General features: G+C 52.8%; 1 protein-coding gene and 1 long non-coding RNA gene across 3 annotated transcripts in view; one reads left to right on the forward strand and one right to left on the reverse strand.

Moving 5' to 3' along the window:
• The window catches only part of CACNG2 (calcium voltage-gated channel auxiliary subunit gamma 2), a 54,404-nt gene extending 42,429 nt beyond the window's left edge, over positions 1 to 11,975 (forward strand). For both annotated transcript variants that reach the window (XM_014885225.2, XM_088165352.1), the window contains 3 exons: positions 4,321 to 4,404; positions 8,100 to 8,240; positions 8,673 to 11,975. In XM_014885225.2, coding sequence (XP_014740711.1) covers positions 4,321 to 4,404; positions 8,100 to 8,240; positions 8,673 to 9,208 — 761 coding nt within the window. In that variant the 3' untranslated portion in view covers positions 9,209 to 11,975. The remainder of the gene's footprint in view (positions 1 to 4,320; positions 4,405 to 8,099; positions 8,241 to 8,672) is intronic.
• Positions 11,976 to 12,268: 293 nt separating this feature from the next.
• On the reverse strand, positions 12,269 to 18,277 carry LOC148223645 (uncharacterized). Its single transcript, XR_015803879.1, has 3 exons — positions 18,196 to 18,277; positions 17,612 to 17,706; positions 12,269 to 12,401 (listed from the first exon to the last, which is right to left on the reverse strand). It is a non-coding gene; the product is annotated as an uncharacterized LOC148223645 (long non-coding RNA).
• Positions 18,278 to 18,619: the final 342 nt, after the last annotated feature.

Below are 18,619 nucleotides of genomic sequence, written 5' to 3' on the forward strand. Positions count from 1 at the left end.
GGGGGTAGCTGAGTCTGAGTATTGCTGCAGCAGGGCTGGCGGCTGCCAGCTGTCCTGGATAGACAGCTTATACCCAAACAATGATCCTGACACACTGGAGGAGGTCTCTCAGAGATGAATGCACAGTTGACACTGAATTTCATGCATCTTAGACATTTAGTCCCTCTTGGCAGTATGAGAGATTCTCTCTGCTCCTAATGACCCAACTGGGCAACTTCTGTCCTTGGCCAGGCACTGGAGGGGTGCCTACTGCACCAATCCTGGCTTTTCTAAACTGCGTTTTCCAAAGTTGGGGTAGGCAACAAGCAAACGGTGGTGATCTTGCCTAATGACTCCCAGTAACGCACAAGGGATGTGAGGACTGCTCTGTGATTTTCCATGAACCTAGGCATCTGCAGCTTTCCTGTCCTGAAACAGGCTGATGATCATCCCCACCTTCTTTGCAGCCTGCACATCCCAAAGCAGGCAGTTTGGAGGATGCCCACACTGATACGCCAGAGAGAGGGAGGTGGCTGTCATGAGTGAGAGGGACTGAGAAACAGGAGAAAGATCTGATGGGTGAACATGAGCAAGGATGAGGGGAGAGCCCAAACTGCACTGGGAGAGCTGCAGGGAGGAGGTGGAAGCATGTGGCTTAAATTTCTCAGAGAGGCGTATGGAAGAAGACAGAGACACATGCCCTGTTTCAAGGTTTACAGCATGAAATACATTGAGTTGGGAAGAATGGGAAGGGCAAAGGGACTCAAGTAGAGAGGAGATGTTGCTCTTACTTCCTTGGAGGGGTTCTCAGAGCTCTACATGCTCTCCCACATAATGATTTGATCTTGCTCAGGCGTTCAGGAGTATTAACTATAGGGTGGCACATGGCTCTCACCATCCCTGGCTCCGCAGACCACATGTACAGCACAAGAAAAGGCTGTTGTGTCAGACCTCAGCAGCACTGCTGAGCTGCTCCATCCCCCTCCGTGCTTCCACCAGCACAGGTGCCAGGGAAGCTGCTGTACCATCTCAGCAGGCCACAGATGTCCGTCAGAGAATTGCCGAGTGACCTTGGCACAAGAAGTGACATCGAGGCCTTCCCCACACCAAGCAGGTTTCTGAACCGCTGCCATCTATCACTCACCTACTCCACGCACTTTCGGAGCTGCTGGCACCAGCACACCCACACCATGCCCTGTTTAACACGTCCCCGTACGGCACCAGGCAGAGGAGTGCTGTCACCCCCATTTTACAGGGTGGGACTCTGAGGCAGAGAGAAGTGGTTTTAACAGCACGCCTGTGGCAGAGCAAAAACTGAATCTTGTTCTTTTATATTCCCAGTTAGCGCATTAATGACCTAAATTCTGCATCCTTTCCCCATCCATCGCCCAGAGGAACTAGGAGGCATTGGAGGAGAGGGTGTGGTAGCACAGGCAAACAGTCAGTATCCAAACCCACAGCACTCTGTGCTGAGCACAGACAAAGCAGGGGCTAAAGTGGGATCAGTGCTGCCTTCATGAACTCTGGTAGGGTTGATCCAGGAAGGGGAATCAACATGGCACAGCATATCAGCCTGTGGAGAAGGGCAGCTCCACAATGTCACAGCATTTTAAGCAAGCCAAGGCTGGCCACTCCAATGGCCAAGTGCCCTGCTGAGCCAGGTCAGCAAAGCCTTTGGGACACTGAGCACCAGGAGCAGATTTTCAGAAAGCCTCAGCCTGCCTATACACGACTGAACCCCTAACCAGCTATCCCACGCAAGTCCATATAAAAGACAGCCTGCACCAGATGCAGCATCTTCCCCAAGCAGCTCAATTCTTTACATAGGAATTAATCAGTCTCAAATTCAGCAAGAAACAGAGCGGGGGAGAGGGGAAAAAAAAGGAAGCAGGGAAAGGATGTCACACGGTGAGGGGGTTTCCAGATGCACTGCATCTTCCCTCCCTGGCTGATTCCAACTGAGAGGCTCTGGCTGTGTGCCAGGAACATCACCTGGGAGGTGTATGCAGGTTCTGCCTGCTCCCCCAGCATGTACAGGCAGGAGGAACTCAGTGTTCAGGATCTGCTGGGCAAGGAACTGAAACCTGAAGCTGGAGACCTCCCCTGTGCCCTGGAGTGTGCCAGTGTTCACATGCACTATACAGCAGTGACAGCAGCCAAAGGACCAGGATGAGGAGCTGCTCATCTGTCACAGGCAGATGGCCCCAGGCAGTCAGGGGCAAGCAAGGGAAAGGACCCCCTTCATGCTGTATCTGCCTACCTCATAGGGATTTTAGTGGGCAAGTAGCAGGGTGGAAATGTGCCAAGGCAATTTACTTGGTTATGAAGCTTTCTTTCCAGAAGAGTCATGGCTCAGAAGCAGACACTTTTTGAATGAGGTAACTGGATTGAGGATGGGTGATTAATAATCTTTCATAACCCACAGTTTCAGTGTGGGAATAGTATGTCAGAGCTACACAGAGAGGCTTTGTTCCTACTTTCTTCTCCTATTACTTACCTCTTAATGCACACACACACTCCTCTCTGCTGTCTCTAGTCTCTTCATGCAAGCTCTTCAAATGAGTAGCTAATTGCAATAGGTAACTTGGAGACATCAGACACAAGACAGATGGATGCAGAAGAAGCCAAACTTGGGGGTTGACCTAAAGGAACCCACCTACCTGCCTTCCATTTACTCAGCTATTTACTCAGGATTGCCTCCCAAAGCATCCCAAACATTAATCTGTCAAGGCTTGGCCTCAAGAAAAATCTCAGGTAGAATCCTCTGAGCTTGGTCCTTCTTCCATCTGTTTACAGATATCTGAAAGATCATTCAAATTCATGTGGAATAGGCCTTCCAAGACATGACTGGGGACCTGACATGGTGACTGCAGGTCTCAGCCTGGATAGGGTTGGTCTGGAAGAGCTTTGTTGCTCTTCCCAGAGGCAACAGCCTCAAGTGTGGTGGCTTCATTTTCCCCTTGCCCTGCACACCAGCTGGTCCAGAAGCTGGGTTCAGGGTCAAGGTGGCAGGAGGCTTACCCAGGCTGCCACAGCATTTGTCACTCTTCAGACAATGCTCCAAATGCTTCTGCTGAGGGATCAATAAGCCTGGGTCACATTGTTGGTTGAACTCTGGTAAGGAGGCCCACGGGATCACCATGCCTACCACACACCTCATGCAGACAATGTATTTCTCCTTTCTGGACAGACTATGTCCATCAGTTCTGTGTTAATGGCCAGTCAGTGTGAGTGCCCAGAGGGAAATGGAATGGAAAGTAGGAGAAAAAATTTGTGGGAGCCCCAAGAGATAGAATGAAATTGTCTTTCACATGGACAACCCTGTACAAGAATGGACAACCTGATCATTTGAAATACTAATTCATCAATGGTCATAGTGAAAATTATGATGTGGCTTGAGGAGTACCTCTCTGGAGTGGTACTCCTGATGTCAAGAAAAGATATGAGTGATGAAAATAAGAGTCTGGTAAACATCCCAGCCAACAAAAGACTTGGAAGATGTCCCTGGCCCCCTGCTGGGATGGCCTTGTTGGTCATGGAGTGTGTGAAAAAAGGTGCCCCATGACTGAAACTAGGAGAAGGCCCTGTACATACACCAGCCTGAAGGAACTGTGTCCAGCTCAGCTTCCCTCACTTATAGCAGAAGATTTTGCTCCCCCAGCAAAAGGGTGTTTTGCTGTTGAGCTGCATACATATACATGCACAGAGCTTCTTGTAGCCTCAGTCTGTGAGAGGACACAAGAGGCCTGACAAAAGCATGCAAAAACAAGCAGTCATATGGAGAAAGTAGACTAAGGGATTTGTTCTCACACCAAACCAGAACAAAGGGATGTATCCTGCCCACGGAATGAGAGGGCAGCAAATTCACAGCTGAGAGAAACAAATACTTTGACAACTTAGACCTAATGATCCTGCCCTGATCCCCTCACTGCTGGGAGCCACCGAGGCCACACCAAGGGAAACAGTGAGGTGTGATGATGTAACTCAGGGAGGGGACCCTGACACCTGTACTGTGCTTTGAGTATCTGGCTCCCATTCCCAGGCAGTGCTCTCTGGCCTGTCTGCAGCAGGAGTCATAGAGCTTCTGGTGCTCTCCTCTGTGGAGTGCTGGGCATCAGGCTGGATCCTGACAGCAAACCCCACATTCCTGTGCAAATACAAGGGAGGTACACGTGCGAGTGTGCAAGGAGAGGCCCCAGGCATTTCCCAGGCATGCACACACGAGTGGGCACGCTGCCTGGGGGGAAGGCAAGCAGGCACAAAAGGTGATACAGAGGGCAGCTGTTCCTGCAAGGCAGGTTTTGGTGTTCTCATTTGTTCTTTTTTTCTTTTGTTCCCTAGGGAATTTTAAAGGTCTGTGTAAGCAAATCGATCACTTCCCTGAGGATGCAGATTATGAAGCCGATACAGCAGAATATTTCCTCCGTAAGTCCGCAGGCTCTTTTTGCAATGGGTCGTAGGTTCTAGCGTCGGGCGCCTTTTGTTTTCTGAACACAGGGTGGTGGACGCACTGGGACCTGTGAGGCTCAGTGGAAATCCCAGAGCCTTGCCATCCCCTAAAAATTACTCCACTCTGACGTCCCAGGGGACCTGCCCATGAGACAGTGCAAATTCAGATTCACAGTAACAACCAATGGTTTGGTTGTTTTATTAGCAGCAATTAATTGTGATATAAAATCAGAGTCTTAATTCAAATCCACTGAAAAGCTGCTGATTGCGCCTAAGGTCAGACTGGGGCAGTGTGTGTGTGTGTGTCTGTGTGTGTGTCTGTGTGCGTGTATGTCCTCCTAAAGCAAAGGAAGTTTATATTTCCTTGTCTGATACTCCAGTGGCACCAGACTTAAGAAATTAGGTGGATTTTGTCTGAGGAGCTCTTATTGCTGTCTTCACCCTTCCCTCAACACCGTTTCCCTACAGAGGCTGCAGATCTGGTCTTTGCTGGTTTCAGTGATGGGAGCAGGAAGCAGGAATAAGGACAGCCAGTGCCCTTTGAAGGAAAGATCTGGTGCTCACCCAGAGCCCCTAGGAGAGATGCTGGACCCTAGGCACATGGCATATCTGTAATGAAACTTAGCCCAACCTCAAAGTCCAGCCTGAGATGTGTGAGTGAAGCTCACATCGCTTTGCACAGCAGCACCCTGGCCAGCAGGACAGATCCAAATCATGTGTTACCCTGCCTGGTTGCCCTCCCCAGCCAGCATTTCTACCCACCCCAGAGGCAGGAGCTTACTCTTCCTTTAGCCCAGCTGAACAGGGAACACACCTTCTTTTAGGTCTCCACCTTGCTATCCTGCCCTGCCTCCACAAGCCCAATGTCTTTTGACATCATGAGATCTTCTCCTAACAGAAATCTGAGATAAGTGCTTTTGACCTTCCAAGGTTAATCATCAGAGGCTTCCAAAGAGAGTCTTTCAGAATAGCTCCTTGTCATCCGGGTGTGCTCCAAGCCAGATGTGGAGACCCAGCCCTGCGGCAGGGATGAGAGAGATAATTTAGGATCTGTGAGGCTCATTTGTATGTGAAAAGAGGCAGATCTTATGCTGCTTCCTCTTGGTTTCTCAAACAGTCCTTCATCCACTGTAAATTGTAAATAACCGAGAGAGATTGCTTATTCCAGCTGCCTTTCTGCAGCACCGGTCTCTTAATTGCTGCATGGTCCCTGAACAGCAGAGCTGAAGGGGGTTTGATCCAGTTTTTCACAGGGATGCCAAAGGTTTGCAGGCTGCCTCCGAGGGTAAATCAGCCCTTGTAGAGCTGCTTGGGAGCAAGGAAGCTGCTTGCAGCATCAATTGCACCTCAGAAAAAACGAGTTGGAACAAGGGGCCAAACATCTCAAGAGGGATGGGTTTGTTCCCTCAGAGGGAACAAGATCTGAAGACAAAAATTGGCCCAATGTCAGGACCTGACAGTGTCCCCAGGGTAGAGCCCTTTTTAAGAAAGAACCAGGTTCAAAGAGGGATTTGGCAAGTCAATAAAGGGTCATTCCTGAGGGAACTGAGATTTCTGCTGGCTTAGACCTGCCTGGAAAGGAACCCCACTGAACAGTTTCTTCCCAGAACTTCTGTCAAACCGGAGTCCCTGGGTGCTCTGCATGGGCAATGCCTGGCGGTACCATCAGGAACAGATAGGAAGTTGTTTATCAGTATCAGAGTAGGCAATTCCCTCATGCCCCAGGGGACCAGGACAGTGATGGGGCAGTGTCCATGGCCTGGCTAGAATGGCTTAGCCATTATTTCTGCCAGCCATCCACATAAAGTGCCTTAGGATTTTTTAAATCAAATGCCTGTTATCAGAAAGGAAGTAAAAGCATCCCTGTGTTTCCTTGCTAGCAGACACAGATGAGTTTAGGGAGCATACATCACCAGTCCCTTTTCTTTAGGCCACAGGCTCTGGAGCCAGGAAGACTGGATGATATTCTCCCCTCTCTTACTGGCATGGTCCTCCTGAAAGGCTGAGGAAGGCTGCTGTCCTTCTCCATCACATGACACCTGCATTTTCCCATGTCTGTCAGTAACTCTGTGTTCTCCCAACATTCGTGAATTTCAGAATTAAGACACAGATAAAACTGATGTAGTCAGGACCAGGTTGCAGGACTGACCAAGCATCCCCCTAGAAACCCTCTCAACAGTGGGTGTCTGCTTGACGTTTGCTTCCTGCCATTTAAGCTTCCCATCGTCAAATGCCACCTTGTTTTCCAGAAGCTATAAAGATGGTTATTACTGTTATCCTGTTCCCTGAAACACAGCCAGGCAGAGCTGGAAAGCAAGCAAGAGAGGTTTCTCTCTGCCTTCTGCATTCCCCATGCACAGGCAGTGGGTTACGCCTCCCTCAAAGAGCTGATTGCTTGTGCCTAGCAGGATCCAGAGGCCAACAGGGTCTTTGAAGCGGGGTCTCTGCTCACTTAGGAAGAAGTCCTGCATTTGCTTCATTGGGTTCATTCTTGCAGGCAAGGAAGGATTAGTTTTCATCCCTCCTTCCAGATCTTTGCTCCTCAAGCAGAATTGCACCAGCCCGTCTGATACCTTTCTTTATCAAGCAAGGCTTCATTTCACACTTTAACAGCTTATTTTCTCTTGTGAAGGGAGGAGAGAAGGCCTTCCTAGTTAAAAAAAAAATAGGAATATTCGCAACGCAGACTGAGGCAGAGCACTGGCTCCCACTGAGCCGCCCACGAGCAGTGTGTGCGTGCGTGCCTGTGTGCGTGGGTGTGCATACACACAGACTTGGCCTTTCGCTGTGTGAACACAAGTCAGGCTCCCCAGAAGCTTTGGGGTACATTTTGCATGCACACATGAGCTTATACGTGCATCTGTGCATCTATGCCTTTGCCCTCTGCTGGCTGAGCTCTTCCCATATCGACCGATGGAGAGTGTGCGTGTGTGGGAGCTGGCACATCCAAACCCATCACTGCCCTCTGGAAGGAGCCCAGTCATTTAATCACTAGGATAAGCCCAGCATTTCAGCACACACGGCTGAGACTTTTTCTTCTCAGTCCTCACTGCAGCTGCAGAGCAGTGCATGGCACTACAAGCTCCTTCTCAGCCCTAAAAAAAAAAAACAAACCAAAAAACTCTCCTTGAGATGCTCATGCCCTTTTGGGAGGATTCGAGATTGAGCAGCTCTGCAGGAAGCATTTGGGTTGCTGTTCTTTGAAGTGCAGTCTTGAGCGGCAGAGCCCCGCAGAAGGAGAGCAGAATGGTGCCTGGGCTCCCCCTCCAGCCCGCAGTCCCCCCAGAAATAGAGGAAAAGACAGCGTGAGGGGGCACAGACAATGCCGGCAGGCTCCCAGCTCAGCCACCAGCCCCACAGCCCACTCTGCCTCCCTGTGCTGAACCACCAGCTTCGTGGCAGCAGCAGTGGCCAGGGCATGGGAGAGTTGCTTTGGACCACTCTTTTCTGACACACTTCGTTTCTCTCTCCCTCCCTCCCTCCCCCAATGACTTTATCTCTCCTTAAATTACTCCCCTACGGCACACTGCCGTCTGTCTCTCCCCTCCTCGCCCACAAAACGTGCTCTTGTGCCCCCGTCCTCTCACGCCGGTGCCATTTCCATGCCCCTGATTCCTCTCTCTCACACCTGTGTTATTCTTTCTGCCCTGCCCTCTCTGTCTCCTCTGCAGGGGCTGTTAGAGCCTCTAGTATTTTCCCGATCCTGAGCGTGATTCTGCTTTTCATGGGTGGACTCTGCATTGCAGCCAGCGAGTTCTACAAAACCCGACACAACATCATCCTTAGTGCCGGCATCTTCTTCGTGTCTGCAGGTAAAGGGATGCCCCGGGGCTGGGCTCCCGGGGTTGGGGGACTGCCCAGCCAGGATGTCTGCAGGGGCGCAGTTGCCTAGGCAGGAGTGTGTGCATTTCCCAGCCTTCATAAGTCTTACTCGGGCTGAAAGCAGCGTCACATGGGTGTTTCTCCATCCTGCCTGCTCGCCCAGCAGAGGAAGGCAGGCAGGGGCTTTCCTCCTGCTTGGGAGCTGATGGAGGGAGAGTTTCCCTAACGTCTGACATCTTTCAGGGACCAGGAGTGCAGTCCAGGGAAGCAGCAGGCACATGACGAGGGTTTTGCCTGAGTTTCCCAAGGAAAACTGCCCATCCAGGAGGGAATGGGCAGGATTTCCACCCCACAGCCCCCACCGCTGCCATATGTGACCTTCCTGACATCTCCTTCTCTCTCCCCCGCCGGATGGCTTGCAGGTCTGAGTAATATAATTGGCATCATCGTATACATATCAGCCAACGCTGGAGACCCCTCCAAGAGTGACTCCAAGAAGAACAGCTACTCCTACGGCTGGTCCTTCTATTTCGGGGCCCTGTCCTTCATTATAGCCGAGATGGTGGGAGTGCTGGCTGTCCACATGTTCATAGACCGGCACAAACAGCTGCGTGCCAACGCTCGTGCCACGGACTACCTCCAGTCCTCCGCCATCACCCGCATCCCCAGCTACCGGTACCGCTATCAGAGACGCAGTCGCTCCAGCTCCCGCTCCACCGAGCCTTCACACTCCAGGGATGCCTCTCCCGTCGGGATCAAAGGGTTCAACACCCTCCCATCAACAGAGATCTCGATGTACACTCTGACCAGGGACCCGCTGAAGGCAACCACCACCCCCACCGCCACCTACAACTCCGACAGGGATAACAGTTTCCTCCAGGTTCACAACTGTATCCAGAAAGAGAACAAGGACTCTATCCACACCAACACAGCCAACCGCCGGACCACCCCGGTATGAAGCCGTCGCCAGGAGCTGAAAATGGGGCAGGAACGGGCAGGAGGAGACAGGGGTGGGCTGTAGGGTGGGGAGGGTGGAAGGGGGCAGGGGGCAGCAGGGGGGGTGGGGAAGGAGGAGGTGGAACCGCCCCTTGGTGGAGTGGGGACCTTCCCAATGCAAAAAAAAAAAAAAAATCCACAAAAAAAACCAACAAAAGCAAACAAAAAAACTGACAAAAAAAAAAACAAAAACAAAAAAAACAACGAAGGAACAAGCAGATAAGCAGACAAACAAGCGAGTGAACAAAAAAAAAACCAAACAAAAGAAAAGGAAACATGAGGAAAGATACAACAGTGAAAAAAAATTCTTAAAAAAAAAAGCAAAAGCAAAAAGAAAAAAAAGAAAAACCTTAAAACTGAGAGAAAGAGATTTAAAAAATAGAAATAAATTTAAAAGAAAATGCATGATTTCCCATGTACCATTATTTTAACATTTAATAAAAACAATTTAAAAAATAAAAGGGAACCAAGAAATAACAAATGACAATAAATCAAGTGGGAGGAAGAGGAGGAGGAGGCAGCTTTTTTAATTTGGGGAGGTTTTATTCTTTTATTTTATGGTTTGTTTCCCACTAACCTTTAACCCAGCACAGGCTTCTTGGGGAACAGAGAATGGGGGTTCGGCTTCCAGTGACTTCGGTGTCCTTGGGCCACTTACGGAGGATCCTGGGTACCGGAGTTAGCCATGACCCACTCTGTTCCCCCGAGACCCATGGGGATCCACTCCGTTCCCCTGGGATCCGTGGGGATCCGCTCGTCCTCCACAGGTCCATAGAGGTTTAAAGTGACCCCAGGGAGCGCAGGAGCTGATGCTGAGTCACCCTCCACGGAGTCCCCAGCCCTGGGGACCCTGGGGTTAACGGTGACAGTGCAAAAAACAAACAGACACAGTAAATAAAGACACACGCAGAGAAAAAAAAAAAAAAAAAAAAAAAAAAAAAAAAGGACAAAAGAGGTTTCTTAAAAAATAAAGTGGCAATTTTTTAATAAAACAACAGCTATAAATAAATGTAAATATAATAAGTGGATTTACTTGCAAGAAGAACAGATAGTATTTTTTTCTTTTAATTTTTGTTTTCTTCAGCTTTAAACTGTGAAAAAAGAAAGGAAAAGAAAAGAGGCAGCAGGGAGCTGTGTGGGAGGCACAGGTAGAGGGTGGGGGGAGGCTGGTGGAGGGTCGCTGGGGCTCCCATCCTTTCAGGGTGATGATGCTGTGGGGGGGACACACATGGGATGCTGTGGGGGGGACAGCACTCACGCACAGGTGTGCCCATGCTCACACACTCGTGCCCTGGTGGGCGCATGCTCTCCTGTGAATGCTCCAGAGGCTCCCAGGGTGGCTATGCACCCCTCAAATCTGCCCAGATACCCCTTGGGTCACATCAGTGGGGCCGCAGCCATGCAGGGGCACGGTGAGGCCACCCTGCTGCCCCCCGAAATCGCTCCCATCCTCACTTGGGCACAGTCAGCACACCCTGACCCAAAGCCGGCCACAGGCTGCCTGGCCCTGATCCGTGCAGCCTGCCAGCCCCATCCCAAAGAGCTGCCGAGCCCCAGCAGCCGTGCCGGGGACAGGTGCCAAGCCAGCGGGTGTCCCCGTGCCCGCCGGCTTTTGTCCTCCTCCCCACCCCTCTCCTGGGGTCCCCGACTGCCGTGGCCTCCTCCACAGCAGCGAGGCAAGGCGAGCTCGGTCCCCCCGTCCCCCCCGGGCCCCCTGGCCTGGCTGCTGCCCCCTCTCTCCCTCCCTCTTTCCCTCCCTCCCTCCCTCCCTGCCGCCCGGGGAAGGGGGCACCGCGGTGACGGCTTTTGCTGCAGCTCCCGCCCCGAGAGCCGCTGCCGGTGGAGGCGGGAGGGGAGGTGGCAGCAGGGGTGATGGGGTGCCTCTGTGACACCCACAGACACCGGCCAGCCCAGGGCGAGTACAGGACCCCTTTGGGGCTGCCCCCCGAAAGCAGAAGCGCCCGGGGCAGGCACAAAGCCGAGAGTTTGCAGGATGGGGCCGCTGAGCCCTTCGGCAGCTCAGACCCACTTTTCGACTTTTTTCCGTCCCCATTCCTGCTGCTCCAGTTTTAGGAGCTGCGCAGTCCCCGCTCCAGGTCCCAGCGGGGATTCTGCTTTAAAGCAGCCAGATCCTCCCCGCTCCCCCCGACCCACTGCTGCTTCACCCCCCCTTCCCCGCTCTGGAGTAGGGCGGGGGGCAGCAGAGGGACGGGGTCACCCCCAAAAACGGCATCACAGGGCAAGAGGTGGATGTGAACGCCTTGGCTGCGTGTTCAGACCCCACGCCACTGCTGACACTGCTCCCGTGGCCCCCCAGCCCCTTCAGAACGATTCACAGGGGACATCCACCCCCTCCAATGCCCCCCGAGGAACAAGTTAAAGCCAGTTCCCCAGATCCCAGCGTAGAGGGAAGGTGGCGTTGGGGTTTCCATCCCCACCCAACACTGCTCGGAGCTGGAGAGCATTCACAGGGCTGAGCGCGCCCGGGGCCAGGCGGGAAGGGGAGAGTGCGGGGGAGCGCCGGGAGAGCGTGTGCAGGAGGCAAGGGCTGGCGGGGAAGCTTTTTCCCCAGGGTGTTGCTCATGTCCAGTTCAAACCAGTCCAAGAAACCAACCTCCATTTTCTTTATTTCGTGGGTTTTTTTCAGACTGTTAAAAAGAAAAAAATTTTAAAAAGAGAAAATGACAAAAAAAAATCCTGGTACATGAAATAAAGATTTTTTTTTATAACTTGGTCCTCGTTTATGTGGATTTATTGGGGGGGGGGGGGGATTTGTAGTGTCAGAAAAGTACCTCAAAATCCAGCAAGAGAATCTACTGCTGTGGACAAGTTCATCCTCGTTGGCAATTCAGAGGATGGTGTTGCTTCAAGATGGTCTTCGAGATATAGGAATGGATGAGGCAAGAGGAGAATGTTTGCCACAGCTTTTTGTTTTAAGTAAGCATGGGTAAACTCAAGTCATACATGAGCTTTCTCTGCTGCCCTCCAAAACATCTGATCCAGCCTCTCTTTAGCCTCCAGAATCTTCCCTCCTGTTCCATTCTTCCTGGGGTGAAGATACCATAAAGGCTGATGCTCCAATTCCTACTGGAACAGTGGCTTTCATGGCAAGCCAAGAATTGCCAGCAAGGTCGGAATTCGTACACACTGGAGGGCTCAAAAAGGAAAAATAATGTGACCCCAGCATTGTTTTGGGATTTTATTCAGCACTCATGGCAATTTCCTCAGTCGCTGGGGTGGCAGTGGGTGCCTGGTGGAAATGCTTAGCGTAGGAGCTTGGAGCAGGGGAATAACTTACAGCTGGAGATGCAGACCCAGGAACAGGTAAGGTGGCAGCAGAGCAGGGAGGCGAGATTCCCACAAAGGGGACTAGGCTCCTGGCACGTCCCCTCACCTCCCACTCACCACTGGCAGCAAGGGTGTCACCAATGAGCTTCCCTTCACCCTGAACTGGGCTCTCACTTCCCATGAGACCCTCCATGGCCTTCTGAAGCAGACCAGAATTCCCATCAGACTGTCACCACTAGCTCGAGGGATGACATGGAAGGACAGCCACCTGAGTGACAAAGCTTCTCTGTGTGTGACCCACAGCAGACAAGTGAAGCCTCAAGCTGACTGAGCAGATGGGAGTTAATTTGGCAGCAGCAAGGAAGGCACAGCTGGCTCCAGGAGTCCCAGCAGACACTGGTGGGTTGCAATGTGATCACAGCACTGCAGTTCTCCCTGCTGCCCAGTGCATCTCTCACATGTTGATATCTGTGCTCAGCATCCATATCCCCCAGTGGGTCCCCACTCTGCACCCCCTCCAGCACAACCTCCTCTAGCTCATCCCTCTTCTTTGAGCCCCTGGTACACCTAACCCCGGCTCCAGCATTCCAGCTGGCAGGACACTTCACTGCCAAGGTAATTGGGGGCAGCTGCCGACCCATTTCTGCTTCTCCTCCAGGGACCCTTCTCAGCAGCGGCCTCGCCAAGAAGGAGGGCGCGGGGGGAGAGGCAGCAAAGCAGGCCAGGAGCCTGTCTGGGGGACACCAGGGAGCTCCTGGCCCTGCCACGTGCACATCTAGGAGGTAGCTGCCTTCCCACCCTGTCTAGTGCACAGACCCCAAAACCTTCTCACCTCCTCCTCATCTCCTTGCTTGGTTCTGAAGCCTCCACCAGTGCTGAGTGCTCCCGCTCAGGCATGGGTGGGATAAGCTGAAGGAACCCCCCCCGTCTTTCCTCCATTCACCCTGCGATGTTTCCAATCCTGGCCCGCTGCAGAGCTTGGGGCAAGAGTGCTCTCTCATCCTCACCTGTGCCAGCGAGGCACTGGGGAGATGTGGCTACACTTCCCACACAATGTCCTGCCCGGAGTGAAGGGGTGCATGGCTCGCCCCCTCTGCACAACTCCATGAGGTGCTCCTTCATCGTAGGGTGCAGATGCTTCTCCCCTTCTCTGTCTGGCATTTATGGAATGAGGCAGCGAAGCAGCATCGGCCTGAAATTAAGTGTGGGGAATGCTCCTCAGACAGCACCAGCCTCCATGCCATAATAATTAGTACTAATATTCAGCACTTATACAGCACTTTTCATGTTCAAAGCACTTTGCAAACATTAACTAATTAATGTCACATTAAGTGATGTCTTAGAGGGACAGCATCGAAAGCAAACGACTTGTGCGTGGGCAGAAGCTCTCATTCCCTATCTCTCCCCAGGCACATTAACACTCAGGTAGGTGAGAGACCCCAATGTTTTCCTGCACCCCTCCTAGTTCTCAATGCTCCCCATGCCACGTGCTTGCATGTCCCACTGCTGACTGTGTGCTCTGGCAGGCCCTGAGCATGCCAGGGGTGAGCAGGGCACCAGGGTCCTCTCCTCCACAGCACTGAGCCACCGAGCCCTTAGGGAAGCCAAAGACTCGTGACTGAGAGCTCAGTGAAAATATTTGGGTTGGAAAAGTTCCTGCCCCAGTCCCAGCAATGGGGAAGGAGAGACAGCAGGCCCCTTGCAACACAGCCAGAGTGGAGATGGAGCAGGCAAAGTCGGGTCCAATGCCTTCAGCCAGGTCCCTGTGATGCCCCAGCCTCGTGACCTCTTTGGGGTCAATGGTCATTCCCTGCTTTCAGATGTTGGAAGAATGCAGTGTCTGGCCCTGCATGGGGCTGATTTTGGACAGCACCTCTCTAAACCTGAGGACACGCTCTCAATGCTCTCAAACTCTCAGGGATGAGTAGAAGGCAGGCAGGGCATCTGCCAGAGAGAGTGCTGCCCTACTCAGACAGAGCAATCCACAAGGATGCCTCTGGCAAAGGATCCGAGCTCCAGAGGGCCTTCACTGCCCAAGGGATGCTGGCCTGAGCTGGCAGTGGTGCCAGGTCTTCCATCCCGTGGAGGCACAGCATGGCTGGAGAGGGGGCTGCCTTTGGGGAGTGGTGTAGGGCAAGGGAGCACTTGCTACTGAGTAATGCCCAGGCCCTCACGTGTGCGGGTCTGCTGTCAACATGTGCTTGCTGCTCCTCTGCTGCCTCTCTCATATGGACCACAGCCAGAGCTGGCTGCATTTTGCTTCAGTGGGAGACGCTCTGAGAGCTCCTCATGTGGGGAAACCCAGATACTTGGCTATTAAATTAACGTCGGGCATTTAACTGCATCATTGAAACGGTTTAAACACCCAGGAGTGGTAATTAGTAATTATGGTTTGGTGAGGGAGGATATTAAGACCCAGGTATGGAGCCCAGTATTTTTCTCTGCAGATAATTTTTAGTGCCAGATGACTACAGAGAGAGGCCAAGCGTCAGACATGCAAGCCTGCTGTCTGTCTTGTGTGTAAGGACTGCCACGGGGGAAGGAGGCAGCCACACAGCTCGCCTTTCAAAAGCCGAGCACCAAGGCCAAGGACACAGAAATGTTTGAGCTGGAGAGCTGATGGAGAAGGAGGGTCTGTGAAGACGTACAGTCAGCATAACTAAAGCTGCTAAGTGAGCAAGGATGGCAAAGGACAGGCTATCTGAATGTCCTGGAAGCATCCCCAAAGGTAGAGGTGGGTCCAGACATCTTGGCATCTCCTTCCCAGCTGCCTTCCAGCTGCTGGGGCCTCTTCCCTCATCTCCCCAGACTTTTCTAGACACGTTCTGGAGAGAGAGAAAGAAGAGGCAACAGTTTTGGTAGCGAAGAGTGGCAGATGGAGGATAAAATTTGAGTGGGACCTATGCAGATTAAGCAGGTGTGAATTAAATGCCACCAGCCTGAGTTTTACCTCCAAGAGGGGGGAACAAGTCACCCCTCATGCTAAGCTGAGGCATGGAGCTGGACCACACGTGGGCTGCTGTGCAGTATGCAGCTCCTCATCCAGGCAGGGCATTTACAGAACTTCTGACCTGTACCACAGTTTGCTGGCTCCACAGAGCTCCAGAGTAGCTGTGCAACCAAGATGCCCCGTGGAGATGAGAAACTCCCCTCCAGCCCGAGAGAGGAGACTGGGTGATCCTATCACCCGGGCATGGTCATAAAAAGACCTTTAACTGGGGATCTGTGCTCACAAGGGTAGGGAGGACATCTGTGATGTCCCACTGCCTATGGTGGCTGTACCTTACTAAAGCCATCAACCACTGGCTGGTTGAGGGGTGCTGAGGACCTGCCAGACATGGAGCTGTGCTGAGAGCCCTGACAGAGGATCCAGGACCCCAGTGGGCCATGCTGCTTCCCACAACTGCAGCAGCAAAAATTGGGTGACTGCCTCCATCTTCCTGGCTGCAAATCCCGGCTTTGACCTGGCTCTAGCAGAGCCAACACAGACGTGAACCATTCTGGCAGAGTGTTGTCACTTGTGCCAATTTTACACCGTGGAGAGGAGTAACGTGCGAATGACGCCAAACCCCGCTGGCCTCATTTCGCTTGCCCTTTATTGGAACCTCCAGGCCTCGCACCCTGGGCTCGGAGCGACAAGGGTGCCACGGCTCATGTACACGAGGGCCGGGGCTCGGCATCCTCTGCAGCGGTCAGCTCCTGACATTGCGGAGCGCCTGCGGTGGAGGAGCCGGCTGGCCGATACCCGCGGCACCAGCAAAGGGGTCAAGATACACGGCTACGGTCTGAGTCCCAGAAACACATCCACAAGGGCAAAGTACTGGGCTCGGGAAAGGGTTTTCTCTGCTGCTGCTCCTCCTGCTGCTCCTGATCCCCTCGGGGATGGAAAAAACAAGGGACTTTGCTCTCTAGGGACCCGTCAATCAGAATCTGCCAGCACGGTTTAATTTGCTGCATTTATGCCTGCCAGGAGCGCCGGCCGGGCTGGCTGTTCCTGAGCAGGCAGTGCCATCCCGTGGGACGAGCTCGGCACAGCAGCGGAGCCTCACAGCCGCACTGTGCGGGAGCTGGAGCAGCCCCACAGCTTCCCGGGAAGGCGAAGCGCCGGGACCCTTGCCCGGTGTCCTCCTGGGGCACAGAGGTGGCCAGAGGACATTTCCACTCTGCCGCTACCTGCTTACCCTCATTTCTCCTCTCCTGACAGCAGCTTAGAGGGGACACAAGGACATGGTTTACCTGGGGGTTCAGCTTAGTCCCCCCCGTGACGGGCTCCAGCCAGCACAGGGGCAGGTACTGTTTTAGGAGGGGACGGCAGACAACAAAACTCTTACTGTGAGCTTGATGCGGCTGTGAGGTTGGAGGCAGCATGTCCCAGGAAGCTCCCTATTATCAGCGAGTCCCCCCACTTCTCCTGCTCTAAAATCTGCACCTCTGACTGGTGCCTGGCCAGGGATCGTCTAGGAGTGTTTAGTGGGGTAATGCATGCCGAGAAAAGAGTAATTCCACAAAGCATTTCCAAAGTCAGGGAGCCCCATGGCTGCCGCATGTCTACTTCTGCCCTTGTTACTCTCCCTCGGGTACCTGGTGCTGCTTGTGGGTCCTCTGGGGACAAAGGGGTGAAGAGAAGGTTCCTTCCCAGCCCAAACCCTTCCCATCCCCCACAGCAGAGGCCAAATGCAAAGCCTGGGCCTGACCTTGGGAGTCAGCTGTGACCTTGGGAAGTGCCTGATCCAGAGGAACAGGCTGCAGACAGGGAAAAGGAGAGAAAGAAAGACCTTGGACTGCTGCAGTGGGAGCTTTCTGGAGCAAGGCTGAGAGTGCGCATCCGTCCCAGCTGCCTCGGGGTACCTGACACCCGATGGGGGACATACGCAACACAGCTTTGCCAGAAGGGACAAAAGCACCCGGCTGACTCCTCCAAAGAGAGAAGAGAGCAGATGGCACTGAAATCTGCTCAAGAGGAGAGGAAGGAATGGCCCCGAGGCTCCGTACTCCCTGTACCCTCCACACTCCCTGTACCCCAAGAGGCACATTTGTCTGCGGCCAAGCGTGTCGGCCAGCCTTGTCTCTGACTTACCAAGGAGCAGAGAAGAGAATGGCAACCATGGACTTGCTGGGCTGCTGCTTATCCCTTGCTGCTGTTCTCTCTTGTGGGGACCTTCTTGACAGTCCCTGGGAAGGGAACAGTATGTTACACATAGGTAGCATCTGCTTTTGGCTCCATACTGCTTTGAAACTAGGTCTTGTGCAAATAGGGTCCAACCGTGTTTCCTAGCAGAAATTTCTTGCACTCTTTTTCTGGCTCCTGATATTCTGCTCAGACCTCTTTTCCTGGCTGGCATAAACATTAAGCCTTCCAGAGGAGAGTCCAGCCAGGCAAGAGCATTTGCACAGCATGTTTAGCTCCAGAGGATTCTGGCATTTCACGGAAGTTACTCTAACATTGATGATGTTGAAGGAAATAACCGTGGGTGCTTCTGTGCTGGGCAAGGGCCCTTGTAAAGAAAACCCATGTTGCTCCTAGCCCTGCTCACATCGAGATTCTGAGGGCAGTGCTGCATGAAACTCAGGGACTGGATAACCACAGAGCATGGAGTGGGGCTCCAGCAGCTGAAAAGCAAACTGCTAACTCAGAGAAGGCACTGTGAGCCTTGTACCTACCACCACTCAGGGCCCCATCCTCTTCCCTGCTGTAGATATGGCTGGATCTATGCAGCATTTCCCAGAAGCAGCAGCCTCTGTTGACACAGTTCCCTATCACCATAGCTTGTATCTCCTCCAGTCAGGCAGGGAGTGTTGTCCTCCCTGCACAGCATGGAAGTGACAAGCTCCCACTGCAGAAGCTCACTGGTGTGGCCTAGAAAACAGCCACAGATCAGGGATTTGCAGCTGAGCCTGTGGACTCCCAAGCTCATACCCCAGCCACTGCACCAGCCTTCCTCTCCTGATGCAGGCTTGGAGCCAGCAGGGACGCTGCTGGCGCCAGCTGCTCTAATTGAGCTTTGTAGAATAAACTTGTGGAATTAGCCTGTTGGCTGCTGGGATAAAATCCAGCACTGAGTGCAGATCAAAGGAGACAATCTTG

Source organism: Sturnus vulgaris, chromosome 5 (genome assembly GCF_052056855.1).
Source record: "Sturnus vulgaris isolate bStuVul1 chromosome 5, bStuVul1.hap1, whole genome shotgun sequence".
In the NCBI taxonomy this organism is placed as follows: domain Eukaryota; kingdom Metazoa; phylum Chordata; class Aves; order Passeriformes; family Sturnidae; genus Sturnus; species Sturnus vulgaris.